Below are 17,974 nucleotides of genomic sequence, written 5' to 3'. Positions count from 1 at the left end.
ACATGAAGCAGAAGAACCTGGATTAAAGGGAGGGAAAATGAGAAACAAAGGATTACATTTCTAGGTATGGGAAAACTCTGTGTGATTGGTGTCACATTGTGTGTCAAAAGAGGGGTTTTCTTGCATTATTATTCTCTTTCCACATTTTTTTTAATAATGTCTAAGGAACTTCTCTGCTTTATAAGGAATCCAAGATTAAAAGCAGCAAAGACTCATCCCATGCACTGTCAGTCTTGTGAGCTGCCCCACACCATCGATCTGCTCCACATCTCTTCCCAAAAAAACTGAATATAGCCCACAAATTATCAAAATAAAACTGTCTGAAAACAGCAGGTGACAAATATAGTTTTATTTTTTATCATCTGATAACACTGTGGTAATATAAACTGTATAAAGCATGATAAAACTCTTCCATGAAACAGAGTAGGTACATATAATAAAATAAAAAATACAAATATTACATTACCAAAAGGAAAAACAACATTTAAAAGAAAGTATTACAATAATATATTGGTACCAGTTCCTTTCTGTATTCCAGAATTTATGGAAAATGTTTAAATTATGCAGCACTAAGATAAGTTACTTTTATTTTCTCTCTTGATTTTAAACATGCACTAACTCAAAGAGAAATAAAACCTGTTGATCAATACAGGAAATGTTATTTAACCAGAGAACTTTGCATGTAGATCTGGACCAACCTAGGCTAGGGGGAGGTGTCCCTGCCCATGGCAGGGGGTGGCATGAGATCAACTTTAAGGTCCCTTCCACCCCCAACCACTCCATGATTATTTTGGGGCAGCGGCTGTTAAAAGAAATGCATTGTAATTACTTCCCTTCCCAGGGATTTACTGATTTTACTAATCAAATCAGAGGTGCAGCTGCATTTTCTGCAATTTTCTATTGCAGAGTTACAGCAATACTGATTGAGATGGTATGAAAATAATCACTTTCTTTGCAGTCTTTCATCATTCAAAGTGTTAAAATATATTTTTAAAATAGCCCTTAAAGCTTCACATTCTTACCTGGGCACGTGTTACCAATTCCCAGTAAACATTGCCACTGTCCCTTTGCAGAAATGTGTTGTTTTAATCATGCTCAAATTCAAAATCAATGTCAATTTATGAAGAAACATTCAGGTTGGAAATACACAAACTGACAATAATTTAACACATGGTTTCCAGCAGCTCAAGAGTTTAAGCAATGTAATTTTGAGGATTAATGAGAAAAATAAAAGTTTTTGGCTGAGTGGTACAGACATTGAATATTGCAGCAAAGTGGATTTCAATTTTTTTATTCTAATTCCATCTTACCCTTCAAGCTATGCCCAGTTTACAACAATTAAAAATCAATTACCCCCCCCAAAATACACCAGTGTTTACAATTTTATAAGAAAACAAAAAGACACTGAACCCAATGATCTGCAACTAATTCCACGGTTTTAAACATGAGGATCTCAGCCTAGTGAAATGTTTCAGTTCTTTAAGAAGTACAAAATGCTATTGGGACGTGAGCATTCACAAGGAGAGTGTTGTGAGGAGCAGGGATGCTCCACTCAAGTCCTGCTGACTCCAGTTCCCAGGGCAGGAGCAGTCAGTGGGCAGGGCAGGGCCAGGCACAGCCTCTACGTGTGGTTGTTGTTGAGGCTGCTCTTGTTGAAGAACCTCCTGGCCTCCACACTGCTGAGGGACACGGAGCAGCGCGAGGGGTTCTGCTTCCTGTACTCGATGCTCTCCCTCATGGCCTCCTTGATCACCTGCAGGGATCCACAGCAGGAAAACTCACATTTGAACCCCTCTGAAATGCACAGAGGCAGCCCCTCCTCCCATCAACAGCTGCTGCTCCCACTGCTAGCTCTGCTCCATCACTGAGCAAAGGGATGGAGGAGTTTTAATACACACAGTATTTCTTGAGTGTATAAAACACTGATTTTAGTGCGGTTAGTAAAAATATGAGGGAGGACACTAACACCAAACAAGTCACACAAAAGTACACAGTACTTAAAAAGCCCCATTAAAATTCAGAAGAGCAAATCCAAACATTGAGAAAATCCAAATTTCAAGGATGTAGAAAGTAATTATTATGTTGAGAAAGATTAAATCTTCACTTGCATTTCCTTTGTGCTGATGCAATAAGTTTTCTTCACTTTATTGACTAAACCCCCATATCTTTATCTGGGATGATCATTACACTTGTCACTCCACAGATGTTGGGATTATGATGTCATATTTTGCCAATTATCAATTACAAATAATTATTACTGAGTTAGCTGATAAAGAAATTTCCTTCAGAGAAAACTTCCAGTGTCCTTTTTGTTCAATTTGACAAAAAAAAAAACAGTATAAAATCCTGCACATCATATTAACATCTTTAACATCTTTTGCTCAGTTACTCTGAATGGTTTGGGATGGTAAAATGGCAAAACCAAGCAAGAACTGAAGAAGAAAATCAGGCAAACACTGAGGCAAAGCCCTGTACCTTCTGTAGGGCAGATTCAGGGCTTTACTCACATCACCCACTCCCCCTTGTAACAATCCAGCCCTTTAACCCCCCCATACTTACATCCATGTTATTGAGGGTGTTGAACTCCATGAGGTCATGGAGCCTCTTGAAAGCCTCATTGGGATACTGGAAGTTGAAGGTAGAGAAAGGTGTATCTGGATCATCAAAAATATCAAAGTCTGCAAAATCCTTCTCTTCTTGTGTTTCTCTGGGAACACCTGCACAGGACAAATACAAAATTTCCATCCAAATGTTAGGGCTGAGGATTTATTACCTTATTTTTAACAGCTCCTTTGAATTAATCTCCTACATAACCACCAAGCAATTGCAGAGGAGCAGGTGGATTCAGCACCAGGAACTGTGAGCTCACCTGGAGCTTTGTACTTCCTGAAGTCGATGTTGGCCAGCACAAAGTGGATGATGGTTGGGCAGTCCTTCTCTGAGGAGGTGTCCTTTGGTTTGAAAACATAGCATTCCTTCATGCCTTCCCGGTCAAACACATTGGGGTCTATCTTGGGGAAAGGAAGCTTGTTCATTTTGGCCCATTTTTCAGCCAGCAGGATTTCCTGGAAAGAGGAAAAAGACTCAGGTGCACAGAAGCTTCCACTGCAAAGTCAGGAGGTTTGCAGAGACAGGGATCATGTGGGGTGGTTAATGTAATCCATAAATTATTAAGTCTCCAACACAGGAAGGACATGGAGGGAGTCCAGAGGAGGCACCAGGATGATCAGAGGGATGCAGCAGCTCTGCTGGGAGGAAAAACTGGGAGAGTTGGGATTGTTCAGCCTAGAGAGGGGGAGTTTTGGGGTGACCTCACTGTGGCCTTCCAGCGCCTGAAGGAACTGACAGGAAACATGGAGAGAGACTGTTTCCAAGGGATGGAGGGACAGGACAAGTGGCTTTCCACTGCCAGAGAGTAGGGTTAGATGGGATACTGGGGAGAAATCCTTTCCTGTGAGAGTGTGAGGCTCTGGCACAGGTTTCCCAGAGAAGCTGTGGCTGCCCCTGGATCCCTGGCAGTGTCCAAGGCCAGGTTGGATGGGGCTTGGAGCAACCTGGGAAGTGGAAGGTGTCCCTGCCCTTGGCAGGGGTGGGATGAGGTTAATGTCTCTTCCAGCCCAAACCAGCCTGTGGCTCTCAGGACTAATCAAGTCCATCTCAGCACGGATGACCCATCAGGACCAACTGAGCACCTCACCCTGCTCTGGCTCCACCACCTGCCATGTGAGTCACAGGGAGGAATGTGGTCTGCCCCAGAAACCTGGGGGTGAATTTACAGAGCTGACAGCGAGGGAAAAGCCATCCATAATTCTACTTTGCAAAGCAGTGCCAGTGCTGTGGCAACCACTGAGAGCTCCTAAACACTGGGCTGTGCATTGTCTTACTCAGAGTCAACCCCTGCACACAGCGGCCTCTCAAAGCACACCGAGTGAAGAGCTCTGGAAAACAAGCCTCTTTTTCCTCATGACAACTCAGTAAACAAGATAATTTGTAAATAATGACTCAAAAGCATGTAATGAGGTTGTGTGAGAGGGAGGAGAGGGAAGGTCAAACATCTTTAATCTTGGTTTTCAATGAAATAGGACCCTTCTTTGGACAACTGTTTTGGATACGCAAGAGATTTAGAGATAGTGGGTGTAAAATGGTAAACCAAGGCTCGAGTCATTGAGCAAAATATTAGAGTGCTACCATAGATACAGGCCCACTTCTGAAGTGGCATTTGCTCTTTGCAGTGCACCAGTGGGACAGAACTGGTTCCTGTTCCTGTCCTCTGTCTCAGGAATACACCTGTGTCTGCCTCAGCACACACCTACTTGTGCTTCAGGAACAATGGACTGTTCTCTTCAACAGAGACTTCTGGAAAACCTGAGGCACCATCTAATTTTCCCACCATTTTAAGAGTGTTAAATAATTTTTTGCCTTTTGGAAATGACAGTTTTGAGAAAAACCTTCAGGATGCCACTTGAACTCTCGATGTTCTCCAAAACAACCCAGAAAATTGCAGCTGACAAAGACAGAATGCTAAGGGTATCAGGGGTGACCATATACAGCCTTTTGCACTGACTCCACCTGTGGAATGTTGAAAAAGGGAGGAAAAAGATGTTTCAGAGGCAATGGCAGTGCTGTGTCAGCAAATCTAGCTGCAGGGGCAAAAAAAGGAGATACATTCTTATGCAAATAGAATATTAAAGGGAAAATGGGACTCTGGGATTCAGTCATTGAAAGAAAAACAAAGGATCTCAAGCACTAGGAAGTCTTCTCAGCGCTCCCTTCTCCCCAGTAGCTCCAAGAGACCTAGAAATTACAGGAGTTTCTCCTTTTTATTCTCCAGTGATTTGACTTTGCAGTTGGCAGCACTCATCTCAAGCTCATTTTGCTACTGCTGTTATTTTTTGATGTTGTTTTGGGGGTTTTGTCACTCCATAGCAGCTGAAGGAAAAGAATTCTCTGTTTGTTCTAGCTGAAATTTTTTTGTAAAGCAACAAGGAATGCCAGTTGTTTCTCGAAGAGGAGTATTTTCTGACTTCCCTTAAAATTTGTTTTAAAAATACATTTGGGTTTGAAATAAATAATGCCTCTTTTTTGAGGATGAAAGACCTCCATGATCACACAGACCAACCAAATCCCACCATGCCCACTAAACCACAGTGAGAACCTCACAGTAAGTCTCTGAAGTGCTGGTTTTTCTGCAGTTACCAAAATGATCCATGTAAAGGCTTTGGGATCAGCTGGAGCTGTGTGGATGTGCAGGTTGTACAGACTGACAGCTGTGCTTTCCACACCTGCTGCAGAAAACAGCCATGGCACCTACTCCCTGCTTTCCTCTTGCTGTTTTGCTCTGGTCTGCAGGGATTTAAGAGTCCCACTAAAACAAGTTCTGGGATTATCCCAGAGAGATGTAAATGAACAGTTAGCCCTGACTCCAAAAGGTTATTTATTTAGCAATCCTGAGATGATGGATTTCTGCAAGATGATGACATGAAACCATCCATTTACATCAGGACACACAGAGCAGAACAGCTGGGCAGAGGGAGAGTACGGCAGGGAAAATGACTTAATTGTTTAATTCTGACAGAAAATAAAACTCTGCAACCGGTACCAAAGCAACCATAAAACAACCAAGCTTCTGCTTCAAAGGAGTTTCATTACCCCTCTTTATGCCAATTGCCTCATGGGAGGCATGTAAACAGGAACTGAGGCACAGGGCAGTATTCTGCCTTGACGTGGAAAGAAATATTCCAAAGCTGTAGATACAACAGCACCAAGGCTTTTCTGGGACCACGTGGAATAGAACTGAGTCCCCTTGAACTCCTGAACCCAGGAAAGGAAGGGTCTGTGTCACTTACTTTGAAAGGAGGGCTGGAATCACTTGGCCTGGCTGAGAAATCAAAGGAGATGATGAGATCCACTCCTCTCTGGGGCCTTAGGATGAGCGGGTAGGGCAGGTTAAAGGTCAGCCCACTGTCTACGATGTGGATCTTCTTGCTCTTCACATCCAGGGGCTCATAGATCCTCTCAAACTCGTCAGGATCTGCGTGGAACACAGGAAAACCAAACCAAGCAGGGACACCTGAGTTAAGAACTGAGGTTCTGAGGAGCTTTCCAGTGTCTCCCTAAGTTCTGGAGAGAGCATGGAATCTGAACTGCACAGTGTATCCCAGGTAAACACACCATGAATTCAAGTGTAACTAAAACTCTTAAAAACTGGAGAAGGGGGTGAAAAGCCAGAAGTGTAAGGGCCCTCAGGAGGCCAAGTTCATGAGGTAGCCCCACAGGTGGCTCGAGGAGAACCAAAGGGAACAAATCCCCAGGTTTGATCCCAGCTCTCCCACCTTCACTCCATCATCCCAAACAATCCAAACACAAAGGAAAAAGTTTATGGAATGTTAAGAGATATTCCATAATGTGTGTCAGGGTGTCAGGGAATGGTCCCAGATGCTGTTCAGTGGTGCCAGTGACAGGACAAGGAGCAATGGCCATAAACTAAAATACAACAAGCTCCATCTCAACACGAGGAAGAACTTCTCTCCTTGGAGGGTGCAGAGCCCTGGAACAGCTGCCTGGGGAGGGCACGGAGTCTCCCTCTCTGGAGACATCCCAAACCCCCTGGATGTGTCCCTGTGTCACCTGCTCTGGGTGACTGCCTGGGCAGGGGGTTGGACTGGGTGATCTCCAGAGGTCTTCCAACCCTAATATTCTCTGATCCCCTCAATGTCCCACAACCCCTGCCCAAACCTATTTCCCCCGGTTCCCTCCCAACCTCAGCTCTCCCAAATTTACCCAAAAATTCTCAATGTGGCTCTGCCCTCGTGTGACACTTTGTCTGTTTCTGCTTCTGCTCATTCAGTTGGGACTGCCAGGTCTTGTTTTTCAACCTGCACCAGACCTGATGACCTCACACTCACCACTCCACCAGGAACAAAGAGAAATAGTGACCTATATATCTCTATTTCTATCTCTATCTCTGTCTATCTCTATCCATAATTTAGGCACTGGACAGAACTCCCTGTCAGCCACTTGCTGCTGGTGCTGTCCTAGTGTGGTATCCACTGCTATTTTCTCTAAGCCCAACCTGACGATGTTTCCCTCTAACCCCAACATTCCCTCAGGTGCAGCCCAGGAAAAAGAAAAACCAATCCATTTTCCCTGGGTATCTTCAAACTGACCAGATCTCTGGGCACTAGAAAATGAAAGTCTCTGGACACTAGTAAACTATCCCTGCTGTACTTAAAATTTTTCCCTTGGCAATCTTTTGTTGTTCCAGACCTTACAAATATTTCCAGCACATGGCTTTGCTTTTTAACAAAAATCTAATTGTCATATCTGTAGAGGGCAGTGTAATGTAAGGAATGCTATAATTTAGTTTCCTGGCACCTACTTATTGAAAATGATAGTAAAGAAAATCCATCAATCAAAAATAATTCCAACTGTTGTCCCTGCCATTTCAGGAGTACCAAACCGTATCTTAAAACAGGTAATTTCATTTTTTATTTCTGTTGTTGTTTATAAGAAGACCCTTTTCCTAGTAATGAGGATTTCTAAGGGAGAGAACATTTTGAAATCATTGCCTATTTCTAAAGCACCAGATGTGTTTGTAAACCTATTTTAGAACCAGATATATTTCATAATCATCAATTAGTATAAATGAATGAAAATGTATCAGTATTTATCAAATCCATCACAATTTAAAAAAACAGTAAAAAACCCACACTGACTACAGTTCCTTTTAGCACAAGTAGACCAATTTGGTTTTCCTCTTCTTGTTTAAAGACAACATATCAAACATAATTTAACCATTTTTCTCAATAGAACTTCTAAGGAATTGCAAAAATATTTTTGTTCAAGTTTCGTCTTTTCTTACGTTACAAAAATTGAATTTGAAAGATCTTTTAATCAAGAACAGCATCAGCTATAACAGTGTTTGTGATGGGAGTGTTATTACAGCCACACAAACTTCCTCCCAACACTGAAGAATGAGATGGAGCCTATTGCTTACAGCCCTCGTGACCCTAAAATCAAATTTATCAAAATAATCTTACTATATTTTACAGGAGAAAACATCTAAATGTTGTCAATAAATTCATAACGGTCACATAAATGGGTTTCAGTAATCACAGTCTTCACAGAATCCCAGAGCCTGGGACATGAATTTTCAGCGTTTTACAAAAGATGCATTCCTATTACCAGCACCTCCCAGTCCACCAAACAGCAAACTGGGAGAAAATGGGAGGATGTGGCACTTGGGGACAGGGTTTAGTGGTGGTGCTGGGTTGATGGTTGGACTTGATGATCTTAAAGGTCTTTTCCAGCCTAAACAACTCTGTGGGTATGTGTTTACCAGCCCAGCTCTATGTTTAGCCAGCTCAGCTTCCCAGCAATGGGATACACAGACAGATATTTGTTAGGAAATTATAAAGAGGGCACGTCCTAGAGACCAAATCTGCTCACAGATGGCAGCTCCAGTGGAAGGAGGGGAGAGGAGAAGGGCATTTGCTACTGACGTCTATCTACTGCAAGAGTTTCTATAAATACTGAAATAAGGAAGCAGAGATTAGGGGTTATTTTCCCCATTGTTATGCACTTGGCCTTTTGTCAAATTGTTCTGGTGTGTTGTAACATCAAGAAAAGAAACAGAACAACTCTGAGTTCACATTGAAATCATTCCTGATGAAATAAGAAAATGCTTAGCATTATCTCCACAAATAGAATCTGTGGAAAAGCAAAGCCAAGGGTTTTACCTCCAGACCAAGCAGCTGGGATCTCTGCTGCAGGCACTGCAGACCCTAAATTCAATCCTCAGTAATGACTGTTAGATTGCCTTAGGTGAGCCACAGTTCATCCTCTGCAGAGGGTTTGGGACAACTGGCGATGGAAAGTGTTATTGATACCCTTTTTGATTCACTTATTTCTCCTTTGGAATGTCTGGCAATAAAGGACAGTAAGACTTAAAGCAATACAGACTTGTCTCTGCACTCAAGCTGACAGGTAAACTGCCAGTGCTAGGAATAAATATGCACAGCTTAAATGTACCCAGTGCCATGGTAATCTAAGGATTTAAATTTTATACCACAGTCTCCTTTATATCTGTGCCTCTGGGCTCCTCAGCTCTTTCATATATTGGGAAAATTCCCAGCATTAAAATGTGGATACACTCATCACACTACTGAATGATTACATTTTATATTAACTACTGACATTTGAAGGGGGTTTTAACTATTCTGAACTGTAATATTGCAACCACTCACAGCTGTCAGATCTGAGTTGTTACTGCAGGTTTATGAACGTGGGCTTTGGTTAACTGCAAAAAACTGCAGTAATGTCAAACTTTTCCCATTTTAACCCACAGAAGTTTAAGGCTCTCCAAAGCAATTGTGTCAGACGTGCAGAGTTCTGCCAAACCCCCATTCTATTTCCATCAAAATCAAATCCCAGGAAGCTGCTGGTTGATTCTGAAGACTATCCACGTGTCTTAATTATGCAAAATTCTCATCAACTGTCATTTTTTCCAACCATAAAGTTCCTACACACTTTCCTGCCTCTTTTCCAAGTACTATAAATATTAAGACTACCCAGTTTGTAAACACCTCTGAGATGATAGAAATATTTAGAACGTGGAGTCCAGATGGAAATTACTCTTCAAGCCTTGCAAGGGATTTGTTACATTAACAAATACACATTAGAGCACGGCTGCTACTTAAGCTTTTAAATGACATCTGGTATTTACTGTTGCTTAACGAGTGGCTGGGACAATCTCCTTCCTCTGAATAGAAAATGAGGGCTGAGGAGAATGTTGCTGTCACCAAGGACGGTTGGTAGGGCTGTGCTGAGAGGAACAGCCTGGAAGGAACACTCCCTTCAGAGAGGTGAAGTTGTTCTTTGCCTGATGGACCACAGAATCATGGGATGGGTTGGTTTGAAAAGGACCTTGAAGATCTCTCAGTGCCACCCACTGCCACGCGCAGGGACACCTTCCACTATCCCAGGTTGCCTCAAGCTCTGTCCAGCCTGGCCTGGAGACTTCCAGTGCCAGAAGAACACCAAGAAATTAACTGCCTTTCACTGAACAGATTGCAGTGAACACTAAGGCAAAGGCTCCAAAATTCTAACCAAATACAATTATTCTTTACAGCTACTGTCCCACACACCACATCCCTCATGGAGTGGGGGAAGACTTTGAACTTCTTTTGCAAATTCGTATTTTTCTGAAATTCTTATCCTCTATCCTCATTCTTGCTTAAACCAACATGAAATGTGGATGCACCTGCACATCAGGGACCCTGGAATTGTCAGGTAACAGCATGGTGTCAGCAAAGTAAGAATCTATTGACTGTGTCAGGCAGGGTCAGGCTGGAGATCAGGGAAAGGCTCTGCCCCAGAGGGTGTTTGGAACTGAACAGGCTCCCCAGGGAATGGGCACAGCCCCAAGGCTGCCAGAGTTCCAGGAGCTTTTGGACAATGCTCCCAGGGATGCACAGGGTGGGATTGTTGGGGTGTCTGGGCAGGGTCAGGGTTGCACTCCACTATCCTGCTGAGTCCCTTCCAAAATGCACTGATTCTGTGATCCTACAAGTGAAGAAGTGTGCTGCCTCCAGGGGTTTTTCAAAAGACGAGCTACAAAGGTTTTGCAACAGGAAGTCCTGCAGGAGACCAAGGAAAGGTTTAATTTCTACCAGCAGGCTTAGCATGAATAACAGCCAAGGAACAACATGGATACCTTCTGGAAAAGGCCCAGACAGTGAGGAAGTGGATGTAACAAAGGGCATCATACACAATAGCAGTTTGGTCCCCTTCTGCCATACAGAGAGCCACTGTCCCTCCAGGGGCTGTCCCACATGGTGTGCCCAGAGAGAGGGCAGGGAGCAGACAGGAGTCATTGTGTGCCCTTGGAGCCTCCCAGTCCCCTCCCAGGCTCTGCAGCTGGACAATCCCCACGGTGCTGGTGTGACCCTCCTGGTGTGATGTTACTGCGCTGAGAACTCACTGCCCCTGACTTCATTAATTACCACACACAGCACCAGTGTTCTGGGAACTGACCTGCAACTGCTGCCTGCTCCTCCTCTTCCAGGGACTCCTGGGTGAGCAGCTCTGCCAGAGGGGACAGGGGGTAGCAGCTGTTGAGGTTCAGCCCCAGCATGAAGTTGTGCACCTTGCCAGCGCGGCCCTCGCGCGTGTTGAACAGGGCGCTGTCCCCCACCAGTGCCATCAGCATGCGCTGCACCCAGCTCTCCTGGCTGCTCTCCTGCAGCCTCTCCTGCTTTGCCTCAGTGCCTGCACACAAAAATAAAAACACTGACCAGTGGTATTTAAACACAGCATTTCGGGGGCTATAAAATAAAAAACCTACAAAAAAAATTTTTTTCAGTGAGGCAGGCGCTGGATGATTGGGCTTTGCCACAATGAGTTCAGGGGAGTGCAGAGAATCCATCCTTTCAACTTCACTGCCCAGTGAAACCTTCCATCTGCACAACACATGGATGTGTCCATCAGGAAAACAGACTGGGAACAGATGACCTGAGCAAGGCTCAGTTAGTCTGAGGGTTTCTCTCTAAGTTCTGCTGGGCTCAGGGATAGACCTGAGCTGATGAGATCCATACTTGATGTAGACATGAATTTATCTGGATATGCATTGACAGCCTTCTCCATCTTTCCTGCCTGTTAGAAATCCAGCTTTCCTCAGGAAAGCAGAGTTAGTCTGCACAAGGGATAATGCTATAGCATAGGAATTTTAAAATACTTGAAATTATCATTAAACTGTAAACTACAATTAGTATCTGGCTTTAATTAACTAAAGAGTACAGTGAAAGATCCAGACTTAGATGTCTGCAGCTGGAGCTCACAATAAAAATGACCTGGAGTGGCACCACCCTGCATTCATTCACCTGTGAAAACTTGACTTTTTGGGGTGTTTTGGATAAGAAAATAATTCAGACTCAACCTTGATACTTTAAATCCAGCTTTTAAACTTGCCTTTTTAACCCAGGCTCTAAAGGAGCTGAGTTTTATATAAAGTAGAAAGAAAACAAGCATCAGAGAAGTCCAATATCTGTCCAGTAACATTCTATGGAAGTAAGAAGGATTTCCAAGTGTTTACAATCCCAGATTTGTTGGTTGTTCACTATGGCTACAAACTAGGAGAGAAATGTGTTTGGTGCTGGCTGTAGTGTTTAAACAGGAAATCCACAAATAAATGCAAAACATGGTACCACCTACGGATTTTACACAAATAAGGGGAGTTGAAAAAGCAATCACTGAGCTGAGCTAATGACATAATTCTCTGTCTCACCATATAGGATTTTCTTTTCTTCTGTAGATCCTGAAATCACAAACATTCCCATCTTTGTTCCACTTTTTAAAAATAAAACCAGATTTTTGCAGGTGAAGATCGCCCCAAAAATATAATCAATTACAGAAAGCTAAGACACCAGAAATCTCTAGGTGCTTTAGATACTTAGAGGTAATTGTCAATAGAAAATTCTCTTCCCACTGTCCAACATTCCCTTTGTGGTTGTGCCTCTTCTGGGCACCTGGATTTGGGCATTGTTACAAACACTGTGCCATGCATGAGGAATTGCCTGTATCAAATGTCATTTGTAAAGATGCTAGAAGATGCCTGTGAATGCTGGAAACACACATGAAACCATTCTCAGGTAAATATTTGGTCAGGAAATCCTTGAAAACAATGTATAGTGCTGGTTTAGGGGGCTGGCAGCAATTCCAAGGTGCCTCTGAGCTCAGCAGCTTGCTGGAAACAGACTCCTGGAGAGCTCTGGCCCAGCAAATCACATTTTTGGGTGTATGTGAAATTCCAGATGTGTGAGAGAATTCCCTGATGATCAGCTTGAGCAGGAGACACGAAGTGAAGCCCAGAACCTCCTGGGGTCTCTTGTTCTCTATTTTGTTGAGCCACACAAAAGCTGAAGGAAAGGATGAAATGAAATCTGAGCATTTCCTTACCTTTTGGATGCTGTGATTCATCTTCACTATCTGAGCTGTCGTTGCTTACAAGGTGCTTTAGCCTAATATTTTCTGTTGAAAGAAATATAAATTCCTTTAAACTGCTGGGGTTTAACTGGCAGAACAGTTAAGAATTTCAAAACAATCTGAGTCATAAAATTCTCATAGTCTTTGTAATAGAAAATACAGCTGAAGAGATTTGGTCTGCTGTGGACATTAGAATGTGAGCAGCAGGTATTGGATGCAGCCTGCAATTTTTGGGCTGGAAGAGAAAATGTAACCTTAGCAGTATGTTCCATTCCCCTCTGAACTGTATACCTGACACATTATTCACCTTCATTAAAATGTACATGTTTAGCTTCTGTCCTCTCAGTAGCTCTTACTGAACTAGCAAAATGTTACTGTGATGCCAAGGTGGCACTGGGACAGCTCTAGTTCTGGTCCAGACTGTGGTTCAAATCACATTCTGATCACATTCACATTCACATTCACATTCACATTCACATCTGATCCCACTTCAGAGAATATTTTTAAATGATATGTGAAATAAATCACAGATGACAGATAACATTCTGTGTCTTGCCATCTTTCAAAAGCACACTTTTCCACGATCACATTTATTTGCAAGAATCATCCATGAGGAGGTGGTAACATCCATGAGTTGTATTACAAATAGGAACCTGGAGGTCTCATTCTCATCCATAAAGAAGAGATTATCAAACAGCTGAATTCCATCCATTAGGAGGCAGACAGAGGTTATTATTTAAAAACTATCTCAATCTACATTTTCTCTTCTTGCACTTCAGAAAGAGCTGGCTGTCTAGAACAACTTTTTTACTGGTCAGATCTTCCCCTGTAATGCTGCCTTCTCAATAGGAAACAAAAGTGTTCATCATTAACTACATCCTCAGAACTCGATAAAGTCCATCCAAACCAAGCCATGACTCTTTATTCAGAGCCATCTTGCCATTTGTGTGCCAGGAGTGAAACCAAAATCATTCAATTTGCAAGGAAAGGACCAGATACCAACAGGTTGTGGTTAGAAGGGGCAATTGAACAATGCAGAGATGAGAAAGTTTAGGTGCAGTTTGCTAAGCCCTTTAACAATACAGCCCAGTGTCAAGAGACTACACAAGTAACTATCAAATACTTGTCAGCTTCTGCTCTCCAAAAATCACACAACAACATAAAGAGAGGGTTCCATTAACTACCAGAAAAGAGCTGGATTGATGCATGTGACTTTCAGCAGCTCTGACTGACCAGAAACTAAAGAGAAAGAGAGGAAAGAACATTCCCAATGCTCTTTCCCCACCTCAGCAGCACCCAGCAGTGCCAGCAGCAAAGGTAATTAATTTCACATTCTTAAATGACTACCAGCAGTGCCATCCTTCCACAAAGGGAGAATCTTGCTAGTAATTGCTCTGTATTGTGGAATTATTTACTAATAGTACCTAATTCTTCTTCCATGGTGGGCCCTGTATTCTGAGAATTGGAGACACCAAGGACTCTGTTAAATAATATTGAAAATGCACTGCCCCAGACACCTGAAAGAGAAAAAATAAACAATGAATAGTGCTTGGCAGAAGGAAAGTAAGCTCCACATACCTTAATAAGTGCTATTTAAGCAGGTGGTTGCTCTCTGAACACACCTCTGAATTTGGAGCAGGCTAAGCCATAAGCTCAGATGTCCATGGACATAAGAAACAATTAAACAGTGCCTATCCATATCTGTGAAATCTTTCAAATTAATGTCTTCCAACAAACTGAGAGCTCAACTTCCTGTCTCACAATCCATGTGACTGCATTAAAAAGTCCATTAACTACTGAAATTACTTTTATTTTTAAACCTCTTTCTGTCCCATACTCACCCATCAGAAAATGCAAGGGATTTTCAGCGTATTTCTTCACCACTGTCCCCATAAAAAACTTGCTTCCAAACAAATCAGGAGACATGAAAGTGCCATACTTGGCCATTCCAATTTCATATGGACTGAATTCCACCCAGTCTGCAAAGTCAGAAATAAAACTGTGCTCAGTCAAAAATCTCAGCCTGAATAGAAACAGAGGAGGAAAACACAGAAATGAAGCAAGCAAAGAAATTTTAGTGAAATGGAAAGCCAAATAACCATTTGGAATATCAAATCAAGGTCAGTGATGTCTCAGCATGGAAGGAATCCTCATTCTCTCTGATCACAATAAGCTTCAGTGAAAAGAAGTTGGAAAACCAGAGGTACAAAAGGAGAGCTCACAAATCAGGAACACACAGTGACATCTTTTTTTCATTGCCTGCTTCAGCATGATTCCCTGTCACATGTGTGTCTCAGCTCCAAGCTGCTTTTTTCTTCTCTGCAAATCCACCAAAAATATGGAGACCAGTGACAGAGGTGGCACAAAACCAACACTGAATATCCCAAGGGCTGTGAAATATTCTAGCAGAGGCATTTGGATTCTGCCCAAATGTAAAGTTTTGCAGGAAATCCAATATCAAAAGGCAAAGCTGAGAGGCAGTTGATAAACTTAACAATTCAAATACTGCCAAAGATATCTTTAAAGTCCATTTTATTGGACAGAGAGCTCAAGAAAAATGTGGAATAAAATGTTCAAATACATTTTCTGATCTTAGCAGAAAATATCCGAAATTATTTGCATTGTATTGATGTAGGCCTTTGAAAATGGATCTCAGCTGACTTGGAAACATTTTTGATACCAGTGGAGTTGCTTCCCTTGGAGAATTCAGTTCAAAAAGGGAGCAAATAACAAACAAAATACGTTTTCTCTTTTTACCATTTCACCCATTCATCTACCTCACTTTCCCTGTTTTTAGCAGGGATTAATTTGACTGGAAATAAATCAGAAGTAATTCTCAAAAAGAAAGGCAAAAGAGACAGCTTTGAAATATCCCCACATGTCATGGAATGCCATCCACCCTCAGGATATTCCTGCTGACGTGTGGAGCGGAAGGTAAACACTTGTCCTGAAAAGGAAAGTTTCAATCATCATTGCTGGGAGTTTTATCTCATAGGGTAATGCTTATCTCAGCTAAGTCAAATACAGCATCCTATTTTCCAAATAAATCACCCACAATCTTCACGTTCACTGGAGCAGAAGGAAATTCCTTTAAAGACCCAGTCCAGGAATTTCATATTTCCTTTAGCAAAGCTGAAGTGAGAATTAGAATTAATTTGTGTCAGTTCACCTCCAGCTTGCATTTGCATTGAAGGAGAATTCTCAAATCACAAAGCCTGCTCAGGGAAATAAAATTTCTGCCTTAAAAACAATGTAAATTAAGAAGTGTAAATATTTCTGTTTAAAATTTACTAAAGCTCTCACATCAGGAACAGCTAAAAGGAGGAATAGAGCTTAAAATAAGAACCAATCAAGATCTAGCCCCTTCTATAATGACAGAGATGTCAGCCTCAAATGGCAAACTCAAGATCCTCTGGTATAGGAATACCAGGGAATACCTTTTTTTTTTTAGAGCAAAGTAAAACCTAAAGGTGCTTCTGATCTTGTTTAGAGAAAAATATTATTAACAAAAGATCATTTAGGTTTTAAAACAGTAATCCAAATAAAACTTATTGAAAAACAGAAGTCCATCTAAAACCCAAAATACTCCTATTTCCAAACAAAAAGGTATCAGTTTCCTAAGTGGCAAAGTCAAAGACACATTCTCCCATGAGATACTTAGTCTAATTTACAATTCCTCATTTTCATTTCCAAACAAAGCTTTGATAGCAACTTATCCAAATAACTATTTTAGGAAATACAATGATGTATAAACCTGACGTAAATCACCTGGCACTTCCCTTTCCAGTCTTGGACATAACTATACAGAGATGCACACATCCTAATTTAGTGTAGCATCTTCCACAACTGGACCCACTCTTAACTGAAGCTATCAGAGGGGATTAAAGCCTATGGAACGAACACAAGTAAAAGGGTTTGTTGTTGTTGTTGTTGTTGTTGTTACCAGCACTTCACACTGGGCAAGAAGTGAAAAAGAGGCATCATATCTAATTTATCCAATTTTAATCACAGAATCATTAAAGTTGGTAAAGACCTCTAAGATCATCAAGTCTAACTGTTAATTTCACCCTCCTCTGAAAGAGGTGACTGAGGACATTTTCCTTTCCCTGTTTTATACACTACTTTAAACATCTTTTCCCTGCTGGAGTCACCAGGTTTATCTTTGGTTTGGCACTCCTACCTGAATATGTAATCACCTACTCCTGAGTAACTTATCACTCTGTCAGATTCTCAGAAATCAGACGCAATTAGTCTCAGGTACATAAAAGAAAAAGGTGTTGTTGTTTTTTTTTTTTTTTAACCAGCCACACACCTCTCTTCTTGCCACAAGTGACTCAACACAGATTGGGAACACACCTGCAAACATCAGCTCTGAGACATCTGGTTTGACGTGCAGACAGGTGAAGAGTGGCAGAGCACACTGGGCATTGCTGACTTTCTCTTTCATATTGCTCAGAGTGGTGTCCATCCTCTGCAGGGAAAGAAAGACATCAGTCCCAAACACATCCTGTAAAGGCCTGCTGATACACATAGATATATACATATATATATATATATATATATACACACATACACACATATATATTTAGATTTTAAAATAAATATCACATGTTTTTACTTTATATAAAGATCTGGGAGAACTCCTCCTGTTGATGAAATTTGAAAAGAAAAGTTTTTCACGGATGTGTCAGGGTCTGATTTAATTAAACCTCTGTGCATTTTTTCCATCTCTTGGTAAACAAGGACTTCTAACCAACCTCACACACTGATTAACAGCCCTTCAGCATCAGAATTCTATACATCTGCCACTAAAAGCTGTGTTGCCTCTTTCAGTGTTTTATATTGTTTAAAACCCACTATCAGAGTACACTCATGAGGGACAGAAGTGTATAAAACACATCTGCAAATCTACTGACACATTTCGATCTTGCCACAAGATCAAATCCAGCTGCTGCTTACCTGACTCGTCTGAACTTCAAGTCTTTGTGCCTGA

The 17,974-nt window shown here is 41.8% G+C and overlaps 1 protein-coding gene across 7 annotated transcripts in view; it reads right to left on the bottom strand.

Annotated features, from left to right (window-relative positions):
* Window positions 1-334: 334 nt before the first annotated feature.
* PLA2G4A (phospholipase A2 group IVA) overlaps window positions 335-17,974 on the bottom strand; it is a 94,485-nt gene continuing 76,845 nt past the window's right edge. For all 7 annotated transcript variants that reach the window (XM_033067801.1, XM_033067806.2, XM_033067808.1 and 4 more), the window contains 9 exons: window positions 17,338-17,452; window positions 14,823-14,960; window positions 14,406-14,498; window positions 12,955-13,026; window positions 11,035-11,268; window positions 5,847-6,031; window positions 2,870-3,065; window positions 2,560-2,717; window positions 335-1,753 (listed from right to left, as the gene is read on the bottom strand). In XM_033067801.1, coding sequence (XP_032923692.1) covers window positions 1,622-1,753; window positions 2,560-2,717; window positions 2,870-3,065; window positions 5,847-6,031; window positions 11,035-11,268; window positions 12,955-13,026; window positions 14,406-14,498; window positions 14,823-14,960; window positions 17,338-17,452 — 1,323 coding nt within the window. In that variant the 3' untranslated portion in view covers window positions 335-1,621. The remainder of the gene's footprint in view (window positions 1,754-2,559; window positions 2,718-2,869; window positions 3,066-5,846; window positions 6,032-11,034; window positions 11,269-12,954; window positions 13,027-14,405; window positions 14,499-14,822; window positions 14,961-17,337; window positions 17,453-17,974) is intronic.

Source organism: Catharus ustulatus, chromosome 9 (assembly GCF_009819885.2).
Source record: "Catharus ustulatus isolate bCatUst1 chromosome 9, bCatUst1.pri.v2, whole genome shotgun sequence".
Taxonomy (NCBI): Eukaryota; Metazoa; Chordata; class Aves; order Passeriformes; family Turdidae; genus Catharus; species Catharus ustulatus.
This window is presented reverse-complemented; position numbering and strand designations above follow the sequence as displayed.